We start from the raw sequence: 22,784 nt of genomic DNA, 5'->3' as shown, positions 1-22,784 counted from the left end.
ATTGCACGACACTGGCTGAGTAACAAACCGCCACCACTTAATGAATGGAGAAGGAGTATACTTGGCGATGGGTTGCCCTAAGAAGCACAAGAAGATTTGGGGTGCCTGGTGGAAACACTCGGCTCTTAAACCTAGTTATGTGGGTATGGTACACATGTATTGCTTTAATGCTGAAATACTTGCATTATGATCAGCGTTGGTATATAGCCACTGCTTACGTTATTACACCGTTTTTCAAGCCTCTTTAAACGTAGCATTGTGATAACGCATGATATCACTTCAGCTGGCTTGCTGAAGTCAGCACACTAAAACACTGTTTGCACAATGATAGCATTGTTTCTCTCAGCACAGAGATTACTGCGAATTCCGAGTTTCCTGCACATTCCGAGTTGCCTGCGCATCAGCAGAGTCTAGTTTCCCTTCTGCACTTTCAAATACATTGTAGTTGTTGGAAAAAAAATGCACCACATATGTCTACACAAATGCTTAAAGTAACGCATGAATCATGCATAAACAGCAGTTAGGGAACTATGGTAGTTTCCTGTCTTTAGGTGAAGAGATATCCTCTGTGTAGTACATCTAGAACACCACCAGCACTTCCCTCCTTGAAATTCTGCTCTTTAAGCATAGGATTAGTTCAGTTGCTAACTGTTTAGAGATTTTAATGTGAGCAAGCCTTTTACCATTTTCCAGCAAAGTCTTTAAGCATGGGTTTTGCAAACGCTAGCTATGCTGAGCTGAAATGACCACGGTATTTCACCATTCGCGGTACAGGTTTACTGTGTTTTGTATTGGTGTGATAACATTCAAGTGAACCTGAAATAAGTAAAAGTTCCTAACTTTTTTTTTTCTTTTTTCTTCTTACTAAGCCTTATCAGTGAAGCAGTTTTGTGCAAGGACAAGGGGGCACACACTATAGAACTAAACCAAATGTAAGCTTAGAATGCTACAGAGATGATGCAAACTACAATTGCAACTCCTAATCTGTTCCTTCATTGGTAGGTAGCGGCTTCTGTGACACTGATCCTCTTAAGTAACCCCCACATGAAATCATTTTACCCCTCATAATTTTTAAGCTTACTATTATAGTTCAGGTGCTATCCACTCGGGTGGGTCTAAAACAAATCAAAATGTTAAGCTTCCGTTTATCCCCATTGTAAACTCCAAACTGGAACTGGTTATTAGGTATTGACTTTTTTCATGTATGTGTAATTCTGATTTAATAGGCTATGGTATAAATACAATTATTTGTGGAATCTTCAATAATGGCTATTAAAAAATGAGCAGAGCTTTTTGCTATTTTCCAGCAAAGTCTTTAAGCATACAATGAGTAAGTCCTAATTCTTTTTAACTGCTTACAGGTCACTGTGTTAAATCCAGGTAACAATGAGCTGTGATGCAATAAATCTTTTTTTTATCAAACTTTTTATTACGTTTTTCTGATTCAAGAAATAAACATGGCAATACATCAAATATATTGTACTCTTTTCCATCTATTTTCACTCTGGTTCCGGGATCAGATTCTGTCGGATAGTCAATTTATTCCTTATAGTCTCTTCGTATATTACCATTAAAAGTCCTTATTGTAAATGGATAGAACATTGTATTGTATATAATTGCATTTATATAGCGCTTACTACCCCTGATGAGGAGTCTAAGCACTTTTTTGGGCGAGTAGCACGCTACTCCGGAACACATGGGATCAGTGTTGAATTAGTATAGTGAAACATGCAAGTACATTTTAAGTGGTGGATAGGTTAGTCAGTTTATAGGTTAGTCAGTTATTTGGATTCAGATTTGGAAATATAGCAGAATCTTGAAGCATGCTACTCCGGAAACCCATAAAGGATTAGTGGTGAATTAGTATGGTGAAATATGAAAGTAATTTGAGTGGTAGATATTAGTTATTTGGATTGAGAAGAGTAGCCGAGGAATAAAAGGGAAGAAAGGTTTACATTCATGTAGCACCAGTTACCCTTGATGGGTGTTGAAGCTCTTTTCTGGCAAGTAGGACGCTACTCTGGAACCCATAAAAGATTAGTGTTGAAAAAATTAGTATAGTGCAGTATGAAGTAATTTGAGGGGTGGATATGTTATTCAGTTATTTAAGTAGAGAAGAGTAGGTTGCGGGATAGAGGAGGAAAAGAGGTTTGTATTTATATAGCGCTTGCTTCCCCTTGATGGGGGGTGTTGAGGCACGTCATTGGCAAGTAGCATACTACTCTGGAACCCATAAAGGATTAGTGGTGAATTAGTATAGTGGAATATGGAAATTGAGATGTGAACACGTTAATCTGTTCCTTTGATTGGAAAGGATAGTGGAGGGACAGAACAGTGAGGGTTTTTTTGTGTTTTTTTTTTTTTTTTTTTAGGTCATAGCAGTAGTAGGAGGCTTTTGGATATGTAAAAGGGGTTTTTGAGGGGAAGAGTCAGAGGGATGAGTTTATAAAGGTTTGTTTTGGGGGATCGGTATAGTAAAAAGAGGTGTCCGATGAAAGGAGGGGTAGAGTAGGAGAGAGTCTAGACAGTTATTTTTGGGATCATAGTAGTGGTGTGGGATTTGGGATAAATGAGTGGATGTAGAGGATATATTGATATATGTATAGGGTGAGAGATAGGATAGTGCTTTTGAAATAGTAGTAGAAAAGATTGAGAAGTCAGAAGGTTGGGCCAGGGGATATGTTGAGAGAAGTATAGGCTGAGAAATAGGGTAGTGCATTTGAAATGCTAAATTAGAAGAAAGTGATAAATCTATAGATCCAGAAGTACATTGAAAGTATATAGATGCATAGAGGAGGTAAGTATATATAGATTAAAAATAATGATGGAGGTACGGGATGAGAAATAGGGGTAGTGCATTGGATATGCTTTTTTCAGGAGAAATGTAACAGACACACAGATCCAAGTACACGGAAGGTACATAGATGCACAATGAAAGTAAGTACATGTAGACTAAAGATTTTTATTTCTTTATTTACAACAAAATTATTCAACATGTTTATACAAAGCAATACACAAAGATGGGTACATATCTATAGTGAAAATCAATGCTTACATACAGAGGAATATGCTGTAAATTTGTTTGCTTATGTGGGAAAGAGCCAATTCTTGAGTAGTTTTCTGGAGATAAGGTGGTTGTAGGTGGATCTTATATGGGGGGGGGGGGGTAAGAGTTCCATAGTTTGGCTGCTTAAACCGAGAAGGATGTGCCACCCATGTTTTTTTTCCCTTGCATTTTGGGATTTTGAGGTGAGATGCCCCTTTAGAGCATAGATTCATTTGTTGAATGTGTTTGGTGATTTTATTCCTGATGAAGAGCAGTCCCATTCCATGTATTGCTTTGTGGATCATACAAAGTAGCTTGAACGTGGATCTTCTGGCAACTGGTTAACAATGCAGGGCTTTCAAGGCAAGTGAGATGTGGTCTCGCGGTTTGATATGCAAGAGTAGTCTGACAGCCAAGTACAGAATCCGTTGTAGTCTTTTCATGGTTGTTAAAGGTGATCCGTGGTAGAGGCTATTGACGTAGTCGACTTTGGACAAAACGAGAGAGATGGTAGCTTGGATCTTGTGTGGAAATCCCAAATGAGGGAAAATTTGTTGCAGCGTTTTTTATAGTGACAAAGCTTGATCTTGCTAGTTTGTCCACTTGGGCATTCGACAGCTTGGAGTCCATGGTCACTCCGAGGTTTCTTACTTCCTTCGATACTTTGGGTGGTGATCCCAGTTCATCAGGCCAGGCGGCAAGCGGGTTGTAATGTTTCCAATTGCCACACCTGAGTATTTCTGTTTTTGAAGCATTCAATTTGAGATTGCTCCAAGTTATCCACTGATCCACAGCTCTGAGACAGTTGAAAATTGGAGATTTTTCAATGTTTTGGGGACATGAACAGTAAAATGACATATGTTCTCCTAAAAGAACTCCCATTTCTACCCTCCCTCCCTCCCCCATCAAGCTTTATTCCAACTCTTGCGTATATTGTTGCTTTCATTTGCCTTTAATGAAGGGAGAGCCAACAGGGTTACCACTTCACATTAAACCTGATGAACTGGGTAGTCACAATTTACATTTAACCAGGAGAACAAATCCAAGGCAAGGATTGGTACGGATAAGTAACCAGAAAAAAGGCAAAGACATAAATGGTGAGACGAGGAAAACGGGGACAGAGAGAGAGAACGCATAACTAGCAAAGACCATAGGGAGCCTGGGTGTACTGTTAGATGCTGGGCACTTTATAGAGAGCGTTCTGATGGCGTTGAGAGCTATGGGTTAAAATTGGAACAGGTGTAGAGCTCTCACACTCGTGAGGCAGGTTGTCAGCATGAGGCCTTTCGACAAATTTAACCGGTGGACCCCACGAGTATTCAAAGTTTTTGAACTCATCCCTGTAGATGTCGCTCATCTGTTCCATTGTTAGCGCTTGCCATAGTAGAGCATGCCATTGTGCAAGAAGGAGCTTGTGTTTTTCCATGCTGCCGCGATTGCTGTTTTGGCAGCCCCAAGACATAACCACCCTATGGCCTGATCTGCTTTTGTTTGGAATTTCAAATCCGAGTCTGATGGCAAGAAGTGCAAAACTTGGGGATGTGGGGATGGGATAACCTAGCCTGTCTTTGATTTGTGCCAGGATTTCAGACCAAAAAGGACAGAGGGTTGGTAATACACGAAGAGACTATAAGGAAGAAATTGTCTTTATTAGTCTGAAATCCTGGCGCCATGTGTGGCGGAAGTCTCCTAGCATGCTGCATCCTCTCCAACAAAACTCCGTGTTAGGGAATATCTTCTTTAGTTTTGTGGTGTAAAGTTATCAATCTTATTGTATTTCATAAAGAGCCTCACATTGACCCAGCAAGTGATTGAGCCTTTTTATGTCCCTCCAGAGGGCCTTCCATTGTGTCTGAAATTTCCTAGCCTCATGTGTTTCCAGAATTCAAGATGTCTCTGACGTCTAGATGGTAGTGTGTGCAGTAGAAGAGAATAAAGAAAAGAAATCACCACCTTCGCTGTGCTTGCCCCCTTTACAAAGTGCTCTAGCATCGCGAGTTCTCTCGTCGCCCCTTCTCTATTCCCCGACTGCAAAGCCCAGTCCCGTATCTGCATGTAGTGATAAAATTCTGTATTGGGTAGGTGGCATACTCTTTTTCCAGTTCTCAAATGCTAAAATGTCACAAATATGGAAAATATCAGTCTGAGTGAGACAACACCCCTCCCTTCATGTGTCGAACGGGCCCGGTTCCAACACAGGCGAGAAGGCAGGATTGTAATGAATGGGGGTGAATGGCGGGGGGGAATGAAGTCCACTCAGTCTGCTTGAGAACATTATCCCACGTTTTAAGAGTCGTTTTGGTGGGGGTGAATACATCTTTTTGGGACCCTTGACCTTTTTCCTGGCAATGTTAAATATCTATAGTGAAAATTGAAACTTGGCTTTAGCTTTCTGCTGCAGCTTTCCCTCTTTTTTTTTTTTTATTTAAAAAATACTGAGTATTTCAGTTTTTGGTCATGCTGTTTGTATCATTTCACCTAAAAAGGAATGCTTCTGTTGCAGTACTTGAGGTGCATTTGTTTTCTTCACGTGCAGCCGGAGTAGAAACTATTTGTTTTCAATGGAGAAACTGTTGTAGAAAGTTAGCTTCCACTGCTAGAAGGCGTATATTGTACAATGAACCCTCTTGGGGTCGGTCTTTCAATTTTCATATACTTCACAAAATGGATGAGATGCAATGTATTGTAGATGCAGCCTCCCGCCTGACCATATAGCACAAAGGTATCCCAGAGCAATACATTCTAGGAATACAACTATCAAATATCCTCCTGTTTAAAAGGACACTCGCCCACTTGATTAGCAAAACGCTTCATCATCTGGTCTGAGCAGCATCATTTAGGAGACATGTGACCTTGACCCCCTTTGCAGAGGGATACATACTTACTTGGTGGGTGAGAATGATGAAATGAGTGTGGCACACGGCCAAAGTTCATTGGCCCTACGTCCCCACAAGCATAATGGCCGATTGTTGGTGTTATCCTGATTTGTCACTTTTCTGTGTACAATTTTTTGTTTTGTTTTGTATAATCTGTTTGATTTATGTTGCTGCTACTTAACACCCTATAAGAAAATATCTGCTAGTACCATCGGCTGTATTTAATTTCACAAAAATGTCTATTCAGTTCGTTGTCGCTTTAAGTGCCATAATCCCAGTTTACAATTTTTGGGTTGAAAGTATATTTTTCTGAGATGACCATCTTTTTGACAGTTATTAATTCTATGAAAGCAATGTTTAACATAATTCTTTCTTTCTTAACTAGGATTTTAAACATGGTGACGAGACAAGGCGCACTTTGGGCGAACACTTTGGGGTCTCTGGGTAAGTGCAATTGTCACTTTGTCAAACTTCTTGCCTTGTCTGGTCCTGGAATTGTTGGGATATAAACTGATTTTTCTAATGTAGGGACTTCATCAGTGGCTGATCTTTGAGGTCTGCTGTAGTACGGAGAGTGGGTTTACTTACCTTTGTTGTGATACGCACGCCAATGCAAGGGAATGATGTCAAAATCCCACACAAAGACCTATTACTCTGTACCTGAAATGGTTAACAAAAATGAAGCCTCATCCAATTTTTAGGGTCCAGCGGTAGTCAGCTGTCCATGCATTGCCGTGCCCGTGACAGTGTTACACTACTGGGAGATAAAGGTTCTGCCCATTTTATGAATGTTAACCGTCTCCGTTCTGGGGGCATCTAACATTTGTGTTGGGCACTTCCGTGCTTTCTCGAGAGTGCGCTAAATGTTATCCATAGTCTATTTAGTGCTAGTCTGAAAGCACACATTCATTTTAAGCTGCAACCAGTGCTTGGAAAGGTAACGTTACAGCGAATTAGCTCCGCTGTCCTCCAGGGTTGCAAGGCCTGACTTTGAGAGTCCTTATGTCGGTCTGGCCTATTTAAAGCTATTGTGACAGCATAAGTACAATGTTATCACTAGTAAGATGGCTTAATAGACTAAGGTGACAGCTATGGGCGGACTCAACCTGTCAGATTTTTGATACTCTTAGCTGCTGTCAACCCCTTGTTAAGTGCCAAGAGATTTGCTTTGTAGTAATATACACATTGTACATTGTAGCATCTCATCACACCAGAACCCTTGTCTACTTAAACACTAGTAAAGTGTCAACGGTTGTGCCATGAGCTGTACTACTTTTGAAATTGAACAACTCCTTAGAGTTGATAATTTGTGCCAAATTAGTTCATATTCATGTGTTTAACTTTTTTTGTGGTTCTTTTGCAACTGTCTGTTTTTTAAACTGTTAAATGTGTATATGTATTTATGTATATATGTTTAAATGTATATATATATATATATATATATATATATATATATATATATATATATATATATATATATATATATAATATTATGCAGGATTTTTTTTTATTTTTGGGGTGACTGCTTCAAACTGAGTTATGAACAAAAGATAGTTTCCTAGTGAGTTAATAGGATGAGGTATAGTAAAGGCTATAGATATGATTTCTAAATTAATCTTTGAAGTTGTACAAACAATTTTTCAGAGAACACAGTCTGACCTTATTGCTAGTTGGATCAATGTTCAAGAGGATAAGTTTGAGGAAAGGGATCATACCAGTTCCTTGAAAGTGAGGGAGAAAAAACTCACGCACACGTACAGTCAAATGCAGATCCTAAGTGTGAGAGTCTAAATTACAGCTGTTAGACTAAGTGCTACTGTGTTAGCCTACAGGCCTCTACCACCATGGAAACCTTTTTGAGCGATCAGAGCTCAAACATTTCTCTTTCAGATTTCATTTTTTTGCCTGATTTTTTTTGTATTCTAAATTAAAATTGGAGCCTCTACAGTCCGATAATACCTTGGAGAGGGCTTCAAGTCGACCTGCCTACAGGTCGGTACGCTTGTAATTTGTGTTGTCACGTGGCCCATAGGGACATTGTCGTCTTCACTAAGTTAGCATGAGCACGTCGCAGCCTGCTGCTTTGCGCACATTACTACATGGCTTTATTTTTTGCAATATTTTTGATGGCTGCTTTCACAGGAGAACTCATTGCTGTGTGCATGTTCTTGGGATTTTGACTGAACATTATATGCAAGGTCGAACAGCAATGCCCCTTATTATTTTGTTCTGGACAGATCTTAGTCCTTAAGAACCTACTGATGCAGCTGTTTGTACAACGTACTTTGCGTTTTAGTGGGGTCCACGAATTAGGTGAGACGCACTTGGAGAGGAACCTTTCCAGGGAGAAGCGCGAGACAGCACCTATGATGTAGATCTACCATCTATAGGCTAAGGTATTGGGTCTGCAGACAAAAACCAAAGATCTTTTATTATATAATGATACTTCTTCTTAGCACGGGGAGGGAGTTGAGGCACTATAGTCTTTTCTCCATTGTCTCTCTTTTTTGATGACCTCTCCCTTCCTGATTTAATGGCTAGCTGCTGTGCTGACGGCATTAATACTATGCATTTTCTTGCTTTTTGTGGCACGTATACTGCATGTTAGGGCACGTTAGTTAAAATAAATATTTTAAACTATTTTGTGTGTCGGATCTTATTGTGGACAAGAACAAATGTGCGAGTGAAAAGGTACATTTTGTTACAGCGATTCCTGAGAGATCAGGGAGTGTTGTGGGGTGTCTAAGCAGTTGTTTCTCGGGGAGTAGGAGAGCAAGTGACACCATAGATAGTCGGTCTTGGGCTTGTAGGTACTAAGGTGTTGGGAAGACCCAGTCCCTATACACCAAGGTCCCATAATCCTGTGCATAGTTTGTTTGTGTAGAATCCCTGCAACAGTATACATGTTAAACTTAAATAAATGTGATCATTACAAGGATAGGGCTATTGCTTGAAATATTTGGGCAGGTCGGAAGCAGTTTGATGCAGTGTGGCCTGCAAATATTTGGAGATGTTTCGAAGCTGAAAGTTAGTTAGTTGTGAAGATGTTCAAATATGGAAAAATGCTTTGCTCTTGCCACTTCCAAATCCATCTGCCAGTCTATTCTTACCTGGCATAATCTTTCCCCTGTAGAGCACTCTGAGGTAGTGTTGCAAGGGCTGCAGAGTTCTAAACTGGGCGTAGTTATGATTGGTGGTTCACTGTTGTACCTTATTACAGGAAGCCACCATTGGTCAATGTTTTGGTTGGATCTGTGATGAGCTGATGGTTTGAAAGTTGATGCTAACGAGTCATGCATCAGTGAGCCATTATTATTACAGGGAGTAAAATAATTAGATAAGAAATTCTATGTGTAATGACTTTGAAAGCTTCTTTTTATCCAACTGAAATGCGAATTAAATAAGGCACGCAAGAAAGAGAAGACTTTTTATTTGTAATTTGTTCTGCATAGCCAGGCTATCTCTTTGCTAGCAAACTGTTGTTCTCCAGTCCATACAGTATAATGGGCAGTGAAATTGTATTTTAGTCCGTCTGTATAAAATGAACCATTTTTTCCGTGTCATCGATGCTAGATAGCGAATGAGACCTTATCGCTACCCAGTTATCTGACCGTGAAAAGCAGTTGTTTTTAAAGTGTTTTTCTGATTCCCATCTTCTTTTTCCCATGGGCCATTTAATATGTAGGTAATCGGGTCTTGCTCCTTTCCTGAGCTGCAATTCTAAATGTGAAACTTGTATCAACAACCTGTATTGAAGGATGGTGGAATACTAAACTAGTGACTATTTAGTGTAATGTAAGCCTTTCTACAGAAAATAAGTCGATCATAAACCGGGGTCTCTTTTCTTGGAAAGACCTGTTTACAGAAATGACCTGAAACTACTGGTTTGAAAAGGAGGCCGTAGGAGATGTTCTGTGTTAAAGGTTCAGCGTTATGCTCCGAGAGGCGTGCCGCAGTATTTGTGTTTGACATGACACAACAGGCTAACAGATTGTTGCTGCAGGGAAATCTGTGATTTACAGGAAAAGGAGGTCGTGTTGGTCGTTGAACACACACATTGTTTAGCAGTTTGTATTTTTTTTAAGCGAGATGGTGCGAAGTTTTCAAGGACAGCGACTTTATTCATCAACCAAATAAATAAATAAAATCCAATTCATTCCATTCCAACAGTATTTGGGGCGGTTTTTAGTTAGGCGTATGATTAAAATATAACAAATGTTGTGTTTGTTATGGGCATCTTTGTTAAAGTTGGAACTTAAGATGCATTTCTTACTTTAAACCTCATTGGATCAAAGATGTGTGGGAGCATAAGACTGCTACAGAGTGGCGAAAAAATGAGCTCTTTAAAACTTAATGAGTAATAGGAAAGAATATGGAAAGAAAAGGTCACTGATGAGTTGATAGATTGTGCATAGTTCACAAGGTTTCGAGAAAAGTGGAGCGGTGCACTCCCAGATATGTCTGTTTCAATAATAGACTGGTCAGTTCCTTTGTGAAAAAGTGGTTCTTTATTTCATAATCCATCAAATTGTGCAAAAAGCTTCAGCCAACGCGTTTCGTTCAAAAGATTGAACTTCGTCCAGGCAAATCAGATGATGGGCGAACTATGGTCTCTGATTAACCTGGTTTGGAATAGACCAAGTAGCCAGGTAAGGCCCAAGAATAGTATGGGATGGTGAAGTTTTGCAGCGTGAATCTTTCTGGATTCACTATGCTGTGCATTATTCCGCGGTCTTGTGGTTGGGTCCGGATTCGTAGTCTTTTCTTTGTTTTTTTTTTTTTTTTGTTTTTTTTTTTTTTTTTTTTTTTTTCTCTTTGCCCAGGTGGGCGTCGGCGTCACACCCCCTTTGGGTGTATTTCCGGTGACGTCGGCATGCTTCCTGCGGAAGCTCCCACTCTTGGGCGCCATCTTCAGATTCTTTTTTTCCGCGGTCGGGTCTGGATCGTTCCCGTTTGGGCTCCAGACATTTTTGGAGAAAGAAGAAAGAAAAATACAGAAAAGACGAGGAGAAGTCATCTGAAGACTCCAGGGGACTTCACCGACGAAAGACAAGCAAAGATAAGGCGTTTTCCATCCAGATCTTCGACGACCGTCGACGAACACGCGACCAGAGAGGCCCTGGACGCTCGAGGATGGACAACACGCCGTTCAAGTTCTGCCGTAACTGCCACCACAAGTACGCGCAGAAGGACCAGCACCCGGTATGCAACCTTTGCCTACCGGTGGACCACGAAAGCGGAGACTGCAACGCCTGTTCCGCCTTCACCCCGAAGACCCTTCGTGTGAGAGAGAGGCAGAGGGTAGCACACGCCGCCCTGCAGGGGAAGGCCCCGACCCCGTCGCTCTACGAGCTGGGGATGTCCTCCGAGGAAGAAGACAACGCTGCCGCCGAAGACGACAGCTACACGGTCGTAGAGACCGATTACACGAAGACTTCTGACAAGGTAGGAGACTCTTCGGCCCCCAAGAACCCGAGAGACTCTGAGTCTCGAAAAATCGAGGGCAAGACCCCGAAAGCGCCGACGCCAAAAAAGGCGGCGTCCGCGACTACTCCCAGGCCCAGCGGATCCTCAGAGAAGGAGTCCCCGGCGCCGAGAGCTGCTGATCAGCAGAAGACGTCGAAAATCGTCCCCGAAAAGGATCGATCGACGAGGGAGAAAGACCCGAAACTGTCGACGACGACCAGAGACCCGATATCCGGTTCGACGTCGAAAACTTCGACTCCGAGAGGCACGGCGACGAGCCATCCGTCGAAGAGAGCGGCGGAACCATCCGACGCGGAACACGCGGCCGAGATGGAAAAGAAAAGAAGGCGCCTCGAGGCAGAAATGGAGAACTTCATGCAGCGGAAAAAAGATTTCGACGCAAGGATGAAGGCCTTCACGATCCCTCACAAGACCAAGCCACCAGTGCTGGAGGCGGTCGAGGAGGAAGAAGAAGAGGTCGCCGAAGTCACCGAGCAAGACCAGGACGTCGAGGTGTTCGACGACCAGGAGGAGTACGAGAATCCCCACGAGAGCTACAGCTATGGGGAGGAAGATGAGGGCAGGACAGACACAGAGTCGGCGCCCTATGACCTTCAGGAGGTAGATTACATCGATGTCGACACCGACAGCCCGGAGGAGGTGGTCGACACCTACCCCTCGAGGCCCTCGCCGCCGGACGACATCGGGGCCTACAACGCGGTGATACAATCTGCCGCAGCAGCTTTCAAGCTCAAGCTCGACGAAGAGAAGCAGAAAGCAGACTTCCTTCTGGAAACATTGCTCCCAACACAAACGAGGAGCCAGTTCCTCCCGATGCTCGAGAGCGTCTTGGCTCAGGGGAAGGAAGCTTTCAGGGAGCCCGCAACATGCAAGGCAGTAACTCCCAGAACTGAGAAGAAGTACAAGCATGCCGCAAAGGACCCGGCCTACATTCAGGGCACGGTCTCCGCAGACTCCATTATCACGGCCACAGCAAGGAGGAGGGCTAACGTACCCACTACCTCGGGCCCGCCACCGGATAAAGAGAGCAAAAGGATGGATCTGGTGGGCAGAAGGATCGAACGGAATGCCGCGACCCACTGGCGCATGGCTAATTCCAACGCCCTGGTAAACAGACACATGTACCAAATCATGGAGGGACTGGGGCAGTTGGTGAAGGACTTGCCCCAGGATGCCAAGCAGAAAGCCGAAAAGCTAATTGAAGAGGGGAAGAATGCTGCAAATTCTTGCCTTAAGACGGCCCTGGATGGGGCAGACACCGCCAGCAGGCTCATGATGATGGGCGTCACGGAAAGGAGACACGCCTGGCTCAGGATATCCGGTTTCAAACCGGAGGTGCAACACAGCATCCTGAACACACCATTCAACGGCAGTACGCTTTTCGGACAAACAGTTGATGAGCAACTCAGCCAACTTAAGAAGGATAACGAAACAGCAAGATCCATGGGAGCATTGCAGTTCAGAGGGAACAAGAGGGGCACCCCGTCACGGAGGCCCGGCGGAAGAGGCGGAAACCAGCCAGGTACATCACACCAGGCTTTCCAGCAAACGCACCAGGCAGACTCGCAGGGTCAGCAGGGCCATCAGAAACAGCCCTGGCAGTACCAACAAAGAGGCCAGTCCTTTCGAGGGAGAAATGGACGGGGACAAAATAGAAGAGGGGGCCAGCAGCCCACCTCCAAGTGACTTCAAAAAAATCCGTGTGCCCACCCACAAAAAAGATCCCAGGGGGCAGCACGTACAGATGGGTCAAGACAAACTAGACACCTACGACCACAGGACACCAGTGGGAGGAAGATTAAGATTCCACCTCCAGGAGTGGAGAGGAATCACATCAGACAAATGGATCCTCAACATTATCCAATTCGGATACTGCATAGAGTTGGAGGCGAGGCCAACAAACAGAAAACCAAGAAGAAAGCCGCTAGCAAGCAAGCAGCTGCAGTGCCTTCAGGAAGAAGCAAAAGAACTCCTGCAGAAGCAGGCCATAGAAAGGGTACCCTTCAAGGAAAGAAACACAGGAGTATACTCAACATACTTCCTGGTACCAAAAGTAGACGAGACAATGAGGCCCATTCTCGATTTACGGTTCGTGAACAAATTCATAAGAACGCAAAAATTCAAAATGACCTCCCTGCAAGAGGTGCTCCCACAGTTGCAGACCGGGGACTTCATGGTCACTATAGACCTCAAAGACGCATACCTGCACATCCCAATGAACAGGAAGCACAAGCACATGCTCAGGTTCACCGTCGGAGAAAGCCACTACCAGTTCACGACACTGGCCTTCGGTCTAAAATCGGCACCAAGAGTTTTCACAAAGTGCCTCGCAGCAGTCGCAGCGCACCTAAGAAGGCAGGGAATACATGTATACCCTTACCTGGACGACTGGCTGGTGAAAGCAAACTCATACCAGAAATGCAAGCTGCACGCACATACAGTGACCAGCACGCTCATAAACCTGGGGTTCTCCATCCATTGGAAGAAATCATCAATGGAGCCGGAACAAGTGAAGATCTTCCTGGGAGCACAGATCAACACCTTACAGGGCAAGGTGTTCCCCAGCGAGAAGAGGGCGAGGGCGCTGGTGAAGGAAACTCGCCTCTACCGGAAGGGACAAGCTCGGACAGTGAGGACGGCGAGCAAGATCATGGGGATGATGGCATCATGCATCCACCTGGTACCGAATGTACGACTCCACATGAGACCCATTCAAGAATGGCTACAGGAGCAATGGTCACAAGCTACAGGCAGTTGGGAGGATCTAGTGGTTGTAACGCACGCAGTGCAGAAGGAGATGACATGGTGGACCATGGAGAACATAGCAAGGGGAAAGCCTCTAACGCCCCCAACGCCAACAGTGACCATCACCACAGACGCATCCCTGAAGGGATGGGGCGCTCACATGGAGGAGCTCAAGGTGAGGGGACTGTGGACACCGACGGATGCCACAAAGCACATCAATTACTTAGAATTGAAGACAATCTTCCTTGCACTGAAGGCCTTTCAAACAAGACTGTACAAGCACAGGGTATTGATACAAACAGACAACACCACTGCGATGTTCTACATCAACAAGCAGGGGGGCACACAGTCCGCACCGCTTTCAACGCTGGCGCAGGAGATATGGAGATGGGCCATCCCTCTCAAGATAGACCTGCTAGCCATACACCTACCAGGGAAGGACAACATACAAGCCGATTGGCTCAGCAGGCAGACATCGGCATCCCACGAGTGGGAGCTCAATGCTCAGGAGACAAGATACCTGTTCGACAGGTGGGGGACACCATCGGTGGACCTGTTTGCCACACGCCAGAATGCAAAATGCCAAAACTTCGCATCCAGGCAGCCCGAGGAGGGGACACTGGGGAATGCCCTATGGATAGATTGGTCAAGGACATTTGCCTACGCCTTTCCCCCGATACCACTGATGCACAGAGTACTGAGCAAGTGCAGAGCGAGCAACATGACACTGATACTGGTCGCACCGCAGTGGGCGAGGCAGACCTGGTACTCGCAGATCATGGAGATGACACAGTGTGCACCCCACAGATTCAGCAGGAGGAAAGATCTACTGTCCATGCAGAACGGAGAGGTACTGCATCCAGAGCCAGAGAGCATGAGCCTAGTAGCGTGGCTCCTGAGGACATAGAGTTCGCACATTTGAGACTACCAGAAAGCACCCTGAGGGTACTTCGGGAGGCACGAAGGCCCAGCACTCGAAAGTGCTACGTTGCGAAATGGAAAAGATTCACAATATGGTGCAGACAGGAAAGACTCCACAATAAGATGAAGAGGGACTCCACAGTGCTAAGGTACCTGACGCACTTACTGGAGAAGAACCTTAGCTCATCCTCGTTAAGAGTTCACTTGGCAGCGATAGTAGCCTACACAAGGGGAGAAACGTGCAGGAGCTTCTTCACATCACAGGTGGTGAAGAGATTCCTAGAAGGAGCGAAAAGGATCGCACCACCCAAGCGGGTGCCGCCACCTGCATGGAACTTGAACACAGTCCTAACGGAACTCATGAAAGAGCCCTTTGAACCACTTCACAAGGCCTCCCTAAAGATGCTAACTATGAAAACAGCCTTCCTGGTTGCGATAACGTCCTTACGCAGAGTAAGCGAGCTTCAAGCGCTGACGCTACAAGAACCATACATACAAATACACAACGATAGAGTTGTGATGAGGACTGACCCACACTTCATGCCGAAGGTGGTATCCAATTTTCACATGAACCAGTCTATACAGATACCGAGTTTTTTCCAAAAACCCACAACCAGCGCAGAGAGAGCTCTGCACACCCTGGACGCCAGAAGGGCAGTCATGCACTACATTGAAAGGACAAAGGGGCACAGGAAAACGAAACAGTTTTTTGTGTCCTTCGCAAACAGCTTCATGGGCAAAGCAGTAACCAAAAGGACCATTGCACGATGGATCGCACAAACAATCCAACTCTGCCACAAACGGGCAGGACAGGAACTGGCTGAGGGGACACGTGCCCACTCCACCAGGAAGAAGGGCGCTACAATAGCCTTCCTGGCTAACACACCCATAGAGGACATATGCCTGGCGGCAACATGGGCTTCGGTGCACACGTTCACGAAGCACTACTGTGTGGACATACAAATGAACAAGGAAGCTCAAGTGGGACAGAAGGTGCTACAGCACATATTCAACACCCAACGCTCATCTTCCACCCAGCCGCCACAGAGATGAGAAACCGCTACAAAATCTATGCACAGCATAGTGAATCCAGAAAGATTCACGCTGCAAAACGAATAGTTTTCTTACCTGTCGGTGTAGTTTTGCAGCTTGAAGATCTTTCTGGATTCACTAGCGAACCCACCCACCTCCGCCAGAAAGATGAGGCTGGAGAGAGAAGAGGTGGTTAACTAAAGAATAGACTTTGAAAATACAAAGCGGTAAATACAAACTAAGAAGAACATTGCCATTACTTCGGAAACGAAAGAAACACGGAAAAAAAGAACCCGAAGATGGCGCCCAAGAGTGGGAGCTTCCGCAGGAAGCATGCCGACGTCACCGGAAATACACCCAAAGGGGGTGTGACGCCGACGCCCACCTGGGCAAAGAGAAAAAAAAAAAAAAAAAAAAAAAAAACAAAGAAAAGACTACGAATCCGGACCCAACCACAAGACCGCGGAATAATGCACAGCATAGTGAATCCAGAAAGATCTTCAAGCTGCAAAACTACACCGACAGGTAAGAAAACTATTCGTTACTTGTCAATCACATGGTTGTACACTGTATTCACGTGAAAACTGCACTTTGGGTAGGTGATGCAGGAGCCATTTGCTTTATGGTGCTATTTGTATTGGTGTACACCTCAGGGTAGCCAATGGTTAAAACATGACTACGCCACACTACATGCTGAATAATGCAGTAAGTGTTGACTTGGGTGTGGGTTCAGTGCAAAGAAAAAACTTGCTGCTGTTGGGTAACAGACACAAACTATAGGTCTTTTCAGTATATGCAGAGCCCCCTGTAGTGTTGCTTCTGTGTCCCCCTTAAAGGTGATCTATTATTTAGCAGTGATGTATGGATTTAATTCAGGAATGCCGCCAAATGGATGCTCTGTCCTCCTAACGGAGTACTATGGTATTCATTCCTCTGGAACTCTAACTACTCCCAATTTTTAGACTCTTGTGAAAACGTGGGTGCTATTCCTTCTCTCACAAAGCTAGGCGTTCATTTTGCAATTGATTCATGCTACTGAGAATCTTCCCCTATAGCGCGCCTACTTGTGTCATTTGAAGTTGGGCTTGCTGTACGTGGAGGACTATATTAATTAGTCCCACTTACGTTGTGGCATTCCATTTGTTCCAAAGAAGAAACTACCTTTTAAATCAGGATTTAATCACGGACTGTTTACGGCGCAATAATGTTGCTGTTGCTACGATTAAGAACAATTTTCCTCGCTAGGGAGACCAGAATTTTTTTAGAATCCACGGGAGGTCTCTACTTTTTCTAAAAGGTGACTAAAGACAGAATTTCTTACCTCGTGAGGCGGGCAAAGAACACCAAGAGTAAAAAAAAAAAATAGCTTCAGATTTGCTTCTTACCACAGATGGTGTGGAGACCTTTTTTTTTTATTATTTTTTTTTTATTCCCTACCAGTCCAGAGATTTTACTTCGGTTTAACATAGTCAATTTTCTGCTCTCTTACTCCATTTGGTGCGTACTGTCACTCAGACCTTGAATTATGCCCCATGACTCCTGTACAGCTCAATCGATTCGCTTTTTGTTGTTGTAAATTGCATGTTGTACCATGGAAATGGTTATTAATTCCATTGCTTAGGGCTCTGAAAATTAGACTCGGTAGACCAGCCTTACTCTACTTGCAGTTTCTGTAAACCGAACATATTTGCACAATGGTCCATCAAATTCTCGGGAGCTGTGAGGCTGAAGAATATAGTGGGAAAGTAATGTTTTTTTAATGCAGTGGTTTGCATTTGAGCGGTTTAAAAGTCAATTTCTGGTCTAATATCTGCATAAATTGACTTGACTGGATACATGTTAACTGTGAGGCTATAGCAAAACGAATACACGTGCTCTAATGTCTATAGTTTTTCTGTTGATGAAAGGTTGAGGATTATAGTGGGGGATGTAATGTTTTAATGCTGATGTATTTGGAGTTGTTATACTCGATGTGTTTTGGGTGTAATTTGTTTATGTATGCACAAGTCACTTTCTTCCATGGCAAAACTATACCATAATTTATGATATAGTTTTGGCATGGAACAAAGATTTATTGATGGGTTTTAAGTAACTTTACCTTAGTGGCTGTTTTTTTTTTTTTGCCCTAGGTATTCTCAATTGTTATATCCCGTGATTTATTGGTTGCTATGTTTTTATCGTTTTTATTAACCTAATAAAGATTGATTGACTTGACTTAAGGAGTGAGCACGTGCACTTTAGCACCGGTCAGCAGTGGTAAAGTGTGCAGAGTCCTAAGGCTAGCAGAAATGAGATCTGTAAAAAAATAATAATTGGGAAATCCCATTTTAAGGCGAACGAGTTTAACGGTTATTGTCTCTTTGTTTGTTTAATCCTAATAAAACCGAATTGGATGACAACTAGGGCTGGGTGGAGTTCCACTACGTGACCAAAAGCCTCTAACATGATAGGTGGAGTTCCTTAAGTAGTGGAGTGCGTTAGTCCGTGCCGTTTGTGCTGTTTTCTAGCGCTGGGTGTTTCTCCATTTTTTGAAAATCAGCGCGAATGGCATCATGCTTGGCGCAAGGGGGTGCTGCTTCTCTCTGCCTCTGAATATTTTTTTCCTCGAGCTGCAGTTTTCTCAACAGAGCGGATGGTTCCTCAATGCAAGTAGATGGTTTCTCAACGTGAGCAGCCACGGTGAGAAATATCGCTGGGAGGTGGTCTAGTGTTGGATTTTTCACCAACTTAACGCTGGCCAGCGAAGAAAAAACTGCACGCGAAGCAGAGTTTTTTGCAACTCTGCATGCTCTGCAGAGTGCGGAAAACTTTGTGAGCGGAGTTAACTGGCCTGGCCTAATAAACTTAATGACAACAATGATTTGTGCTGTCCCTCACCTATTGCTCGTTTCTGTTCAGATGACCTAGCAGTTCTGAGGCAGGACCAAATGGCACAGCAAGCTTAAAAAAAATCCTATGTCAGGAAATCCTAACTGAGGGTATTTCCAGGTGCTTGTGATGGAATTGGGCAGATCAGTCGTGGTTTTATTAACTTTTTGTCCTTCTAAATTGTGCAGTTTGAGACAGCAGTTTATTATATATTTTTTATCTTTAATGCACTAGATTCTGTACATTTTTGGAACCAAAATCAACCGCTTTGGAAGTAGCCCGGTATTTCTTAAAATATAAAACTGTAAGTCCTAAATTGCTTCCGGGTATGTTTAGAACAGGCCGTATTTGCTTACTGGACTAGTAATATTGACTAGTGTTTCAACTCACCTGTTGTATTGTGATTTTCGTCTGATGTACCATGTTAAAACATTTTTTTAAACCCATCGTATTTAAACATGTAAATAAAGCGGTTCTTTATTTTTGTTTGGTGGGGCATATGATAAAGCCAGGTGACTTTTTTTTACACTTGTATATTCCCATATGTGAAGCCTCCTACACCATGTTTCCTTCTCTCTCGTTTTTTTTTTTTTGTTTTTTTTAATCGAAGTGGCCAACTTTTTGTATGGTTCTTTGGCAAATATACCAGTCAGGCCAGTGAACTGGTAGTGTAATCCAAGTACAGATTTTTTTCCTCGTTTAAAAAACGAAATTAAGGATTATGAATGGTGTTTCTTCTCTGTGTGTCAGTCACTAAGTCTGAAGCATGATGGCTTTGGGCCAAAGATGCATCATCATATTTAGTGAACTTGCAATATTCGCAGATGTTTCACTGTTTTTTAAACAATATTATGTAATCACAGATGTATGGATTTAGTCTCCGTGTTTCGATAATGTCTTACAGCAGTTAATTGGTTATGGTAAAATGTGTCTTTTGGCAAATGCACTGTCCTAGTACTATTGAATTCAGTTGAAGACAAACTGTTAGTAGCATTATTCTAAAACCCTTAGGCAGCAAACTGATAAACTAGCTAGCCTACATTAAACGGTTTGGTGTGTTTATGGATCTCTAAGTAGCTTCTGATTCATCAGTGGCAATATCGGATTTCAACAAAAGCCAACAATATTGGCCCATGATTTTCCTGTGAATGTATTCCTCTTGTACATTTTTCTAAACGTTAGTGCAGGTATTTGCTCATTGCATTGTGTTCTCTGGTTCACTTTATAGCCCTATTTCAAAGCGGTAGTTTTAATATGTCAGTAAGATGTTTATTGCAGCTTCCTTCAAACTTAGTGTGGCGTCATGCTGTTGTCTACACTTCCCTGGTAATGTCTTAATTTTTTTCTTTTTTAGCCTTACTGTACAGTGCATTTGGCGTCCTCATTGAAAAGACAAGAGGTGCAGAAGATGACCTGAATACTGTAGGTGCTGGAACGTTAACAGGCATGCTTTATAAATCCACAGGTGTGTAAATGTACCTCCCCTCAATGTTGGTCATTCAAATTGTGTCCATTTAACCTTGCAGGGTTTAATAGTAGTGAACTCTTAACAGATCCTGTGCTGCAACATTGGTCTCATCTCAAATGCAGATAAAACCTTTGCAGGCATGGAATAATACCAAAGGCCAAACTAGGTGGCCCCCGGTAAAATCTGTGAATACCCATGCTCTAAAGTGTCTGATAGAAGCTGGTGAAGTTTTCCTTTGGGTGTGAGAACAGCAAAGCATTCATAGGAACAAAATATTATTTCCTTCATGTTCACCACCCTACCCCTCTTCTTGTTTTTTTGCCTTTTTTTCTCAGCCTGTTAATGTGGAAAAACCGCACCACAACAGCCACGGTAGCGGGTGCCAACGGAGATCAGTCATAGGGGCAAATTCAAGGCACCCAGCTTGAGGTGGAGGGTTGGAGAAGACTCTTGCTCAGAGTACTCCCAGATCTCTGCTCTGTGGGGAAGGAGGATGCAGGGGGTAGGGATGAGTTGTTTGGGATGGAAAGGGGTGAGGGGTTTTAGAAGACACCATGAAAGTGTAGCAGAATTCATAGATTTCGTAACAAAGAAGCCAAATCTATCAATGTTAAGATATGGTTTTTAGATTATTGTGAATTATTTCATGCAATGCCAAAGGTTTAAATAAGAGAATCTAATTTTGGGCGATGCTAACTTGGTTCAGATCATTGAGAGCAAGTGTAATAATTTCTCAGGAAACGCATCCTTTAAGCCAAGACTCCACCATTAATTGCACCAGGCTATATTACACACATTTGTTCTTCTCATGCCTAATAAGAGGGTTATCGATTTCAATGGTTAAAGAACTACCATGTGAGATACTCTGGGTAATCTGAGATCCAGGCGCCAGATGGATTTGGATGAAATATAAAATACAAAATCAACTGACACTTCGTAAGCTACTATGGTACCATAAAGTACTCGCCCTCAGGCCATATACAATGTCAAAGTAAACACCTGGCTCTCTAGTAATGGGGGTGCTTTCAACTTACTGCTGAATATCACCTTAGATCCACAAACCTAAAGCGATCAAGATACTGCGATTACTAAAGCAATATGTAGTGCTGATTGATTCTAGGTGCATTTACCACCTGAAAACAAGACCAATATACCAGTCACTCTAAAAGATATAACTCCACTTTGTGTGTGTATGTATATGTATGTGTGTGTGTATATATATATATATATATATATATATATATATATATATATATATATATATATATATATATACCAAGAAACTGCACAGCAAGACGCCGTACTTCGCTTGGACCCTCCCGCAGCAACAGTGGTTCGTGCCGGGCAGCGAGCCCAACAATTCAATCAATCATACTCCAGTCCACTCAATCCTGGGACAGTATGAGGCACAAACGCAAATCGCGTGTTTAAAGAATTTTAATCAGCCAAGATAGCAGAAAGCATAACAAACTCGACGCGTTTCGGGGCTCCTCCCCCTTGGTCACGAGTGACCAAGGGGGAGGAGCCCCGAAACGCGTCGAGTTTGTTATGCTTTCTGCTATCTTGGCTGATTAAAATTCTTTAAACACGCGATTTGCGTTCGTGCCTCATACTGTCCCAGGATTGAGTGGACTGGAGTATGATTGATTGATTGTATATATATATATATATATATATATATATATATATATATACACACACACCCCCCTACTGGCGGTCGCCAGTAGGTGTATATATAGTTAGGATTTTTTCTCTATGGGATTTTTGAAAATTCTATGTCTAATAACTTTGGCGTTTGTGGACGGAATTGGCTGAAATTTTCAGGAAAATGGCACCTTTTGTTTCTGAGCAGCCCTTGAAAATTTGGGGGGGGTTCGTCAAGGGGGGGTCGAGAAAAAAGGGGGGTCCCAAAACGTGTTTTTAACATTGAGTTTTCCATAGGGCGGTTGGCCTCACTTTTAGCCCGAACGGCTGAATGGATTTGCACGAAACTTGGCAAAATTGTAGGGACTGGTAGCCCGATGTGCCTTTTGTAGGTCTCAATATATGTGCTTCAGTGGATTTTGAGAAATTAACGTTCAAAAAAAGATATATATATGTAACAGCGGACCGGGAAGCGCTCCGGTTCGCGGACTTTTCGCGCAACGGAGCTTTGTGAAGCGAAGCTGATTGGTTCTCCGGCGTCTGTAAACATTCCAAACAGTCCGTAGCGGCCGCCATCTTGTCTCTCGGTAGGATCGAGAGACAAGAGGAGGCCAAAGCGAAGGGGCAAATGACCATAAGGGGGCATAGTAGATCCTCGCTGACCCCCTAGGTTTGATGTGGAGGTTTTAAAAGGGCC

At 43.3% G+C, this 22,784-nt stretch overlaps 1 protein-coding gene and 1 non-coding gene across 2 annotated transcripts in view; both read left to right on the top strand.

Annotated features, from left to right (window-relative positions):
* Positions 1-22,784, top strand: part of LOC144754969 (mitochondrial import inner membrane translocase subunit Tim23) — a 109,069-nt gene that overhangs the window by 43,689 nt on the left and 42,596 nt on the right. Inside the window, exons 5-6 of the mRNA XM_078643349.1 lie at positions 6,308-6,366; positions 20,330-20,440. Coding sequence (XP_078499475.1) covers positions 6,308-6,366; positions 20,330-20,440 — 170 coding nt within the window. The remainder of the gene's footprint in view (positions 1-6,307; positions 6,367-20,329; positions 20,441-22,784) is intronic.
* Positions 6,626-6,829, top strand: LOC144756927 (small nucleolar RNA SNORA74). The gene has a single exon (XR_013595407.1). It is a non-coding gene; the product is annotated as a small nucleolar RNA SNORA74 (small nucleolar RNA).

The sequence above is a fragment of the Lissotriton helveticus genome, chromosome 5_1, assembly GCF_964261635.1.
Source record: "Lissotriton helveticus chromosome 5_1, aLisHel1.1, whole genome shotgun sequence".
Taxonomy (NCBI): domain Eukaryota; kingdom Metazoa; phylum Chordata; class Amphibia; order Caudata; family Salamandridae; genus Lissotriton; species Lissotriton helveticus.
The sequence above is the reverse complement of the archived record's forward strand: the minus strand, read 5'-3'. Positions and strand labels throughout refer to the sequence as shown.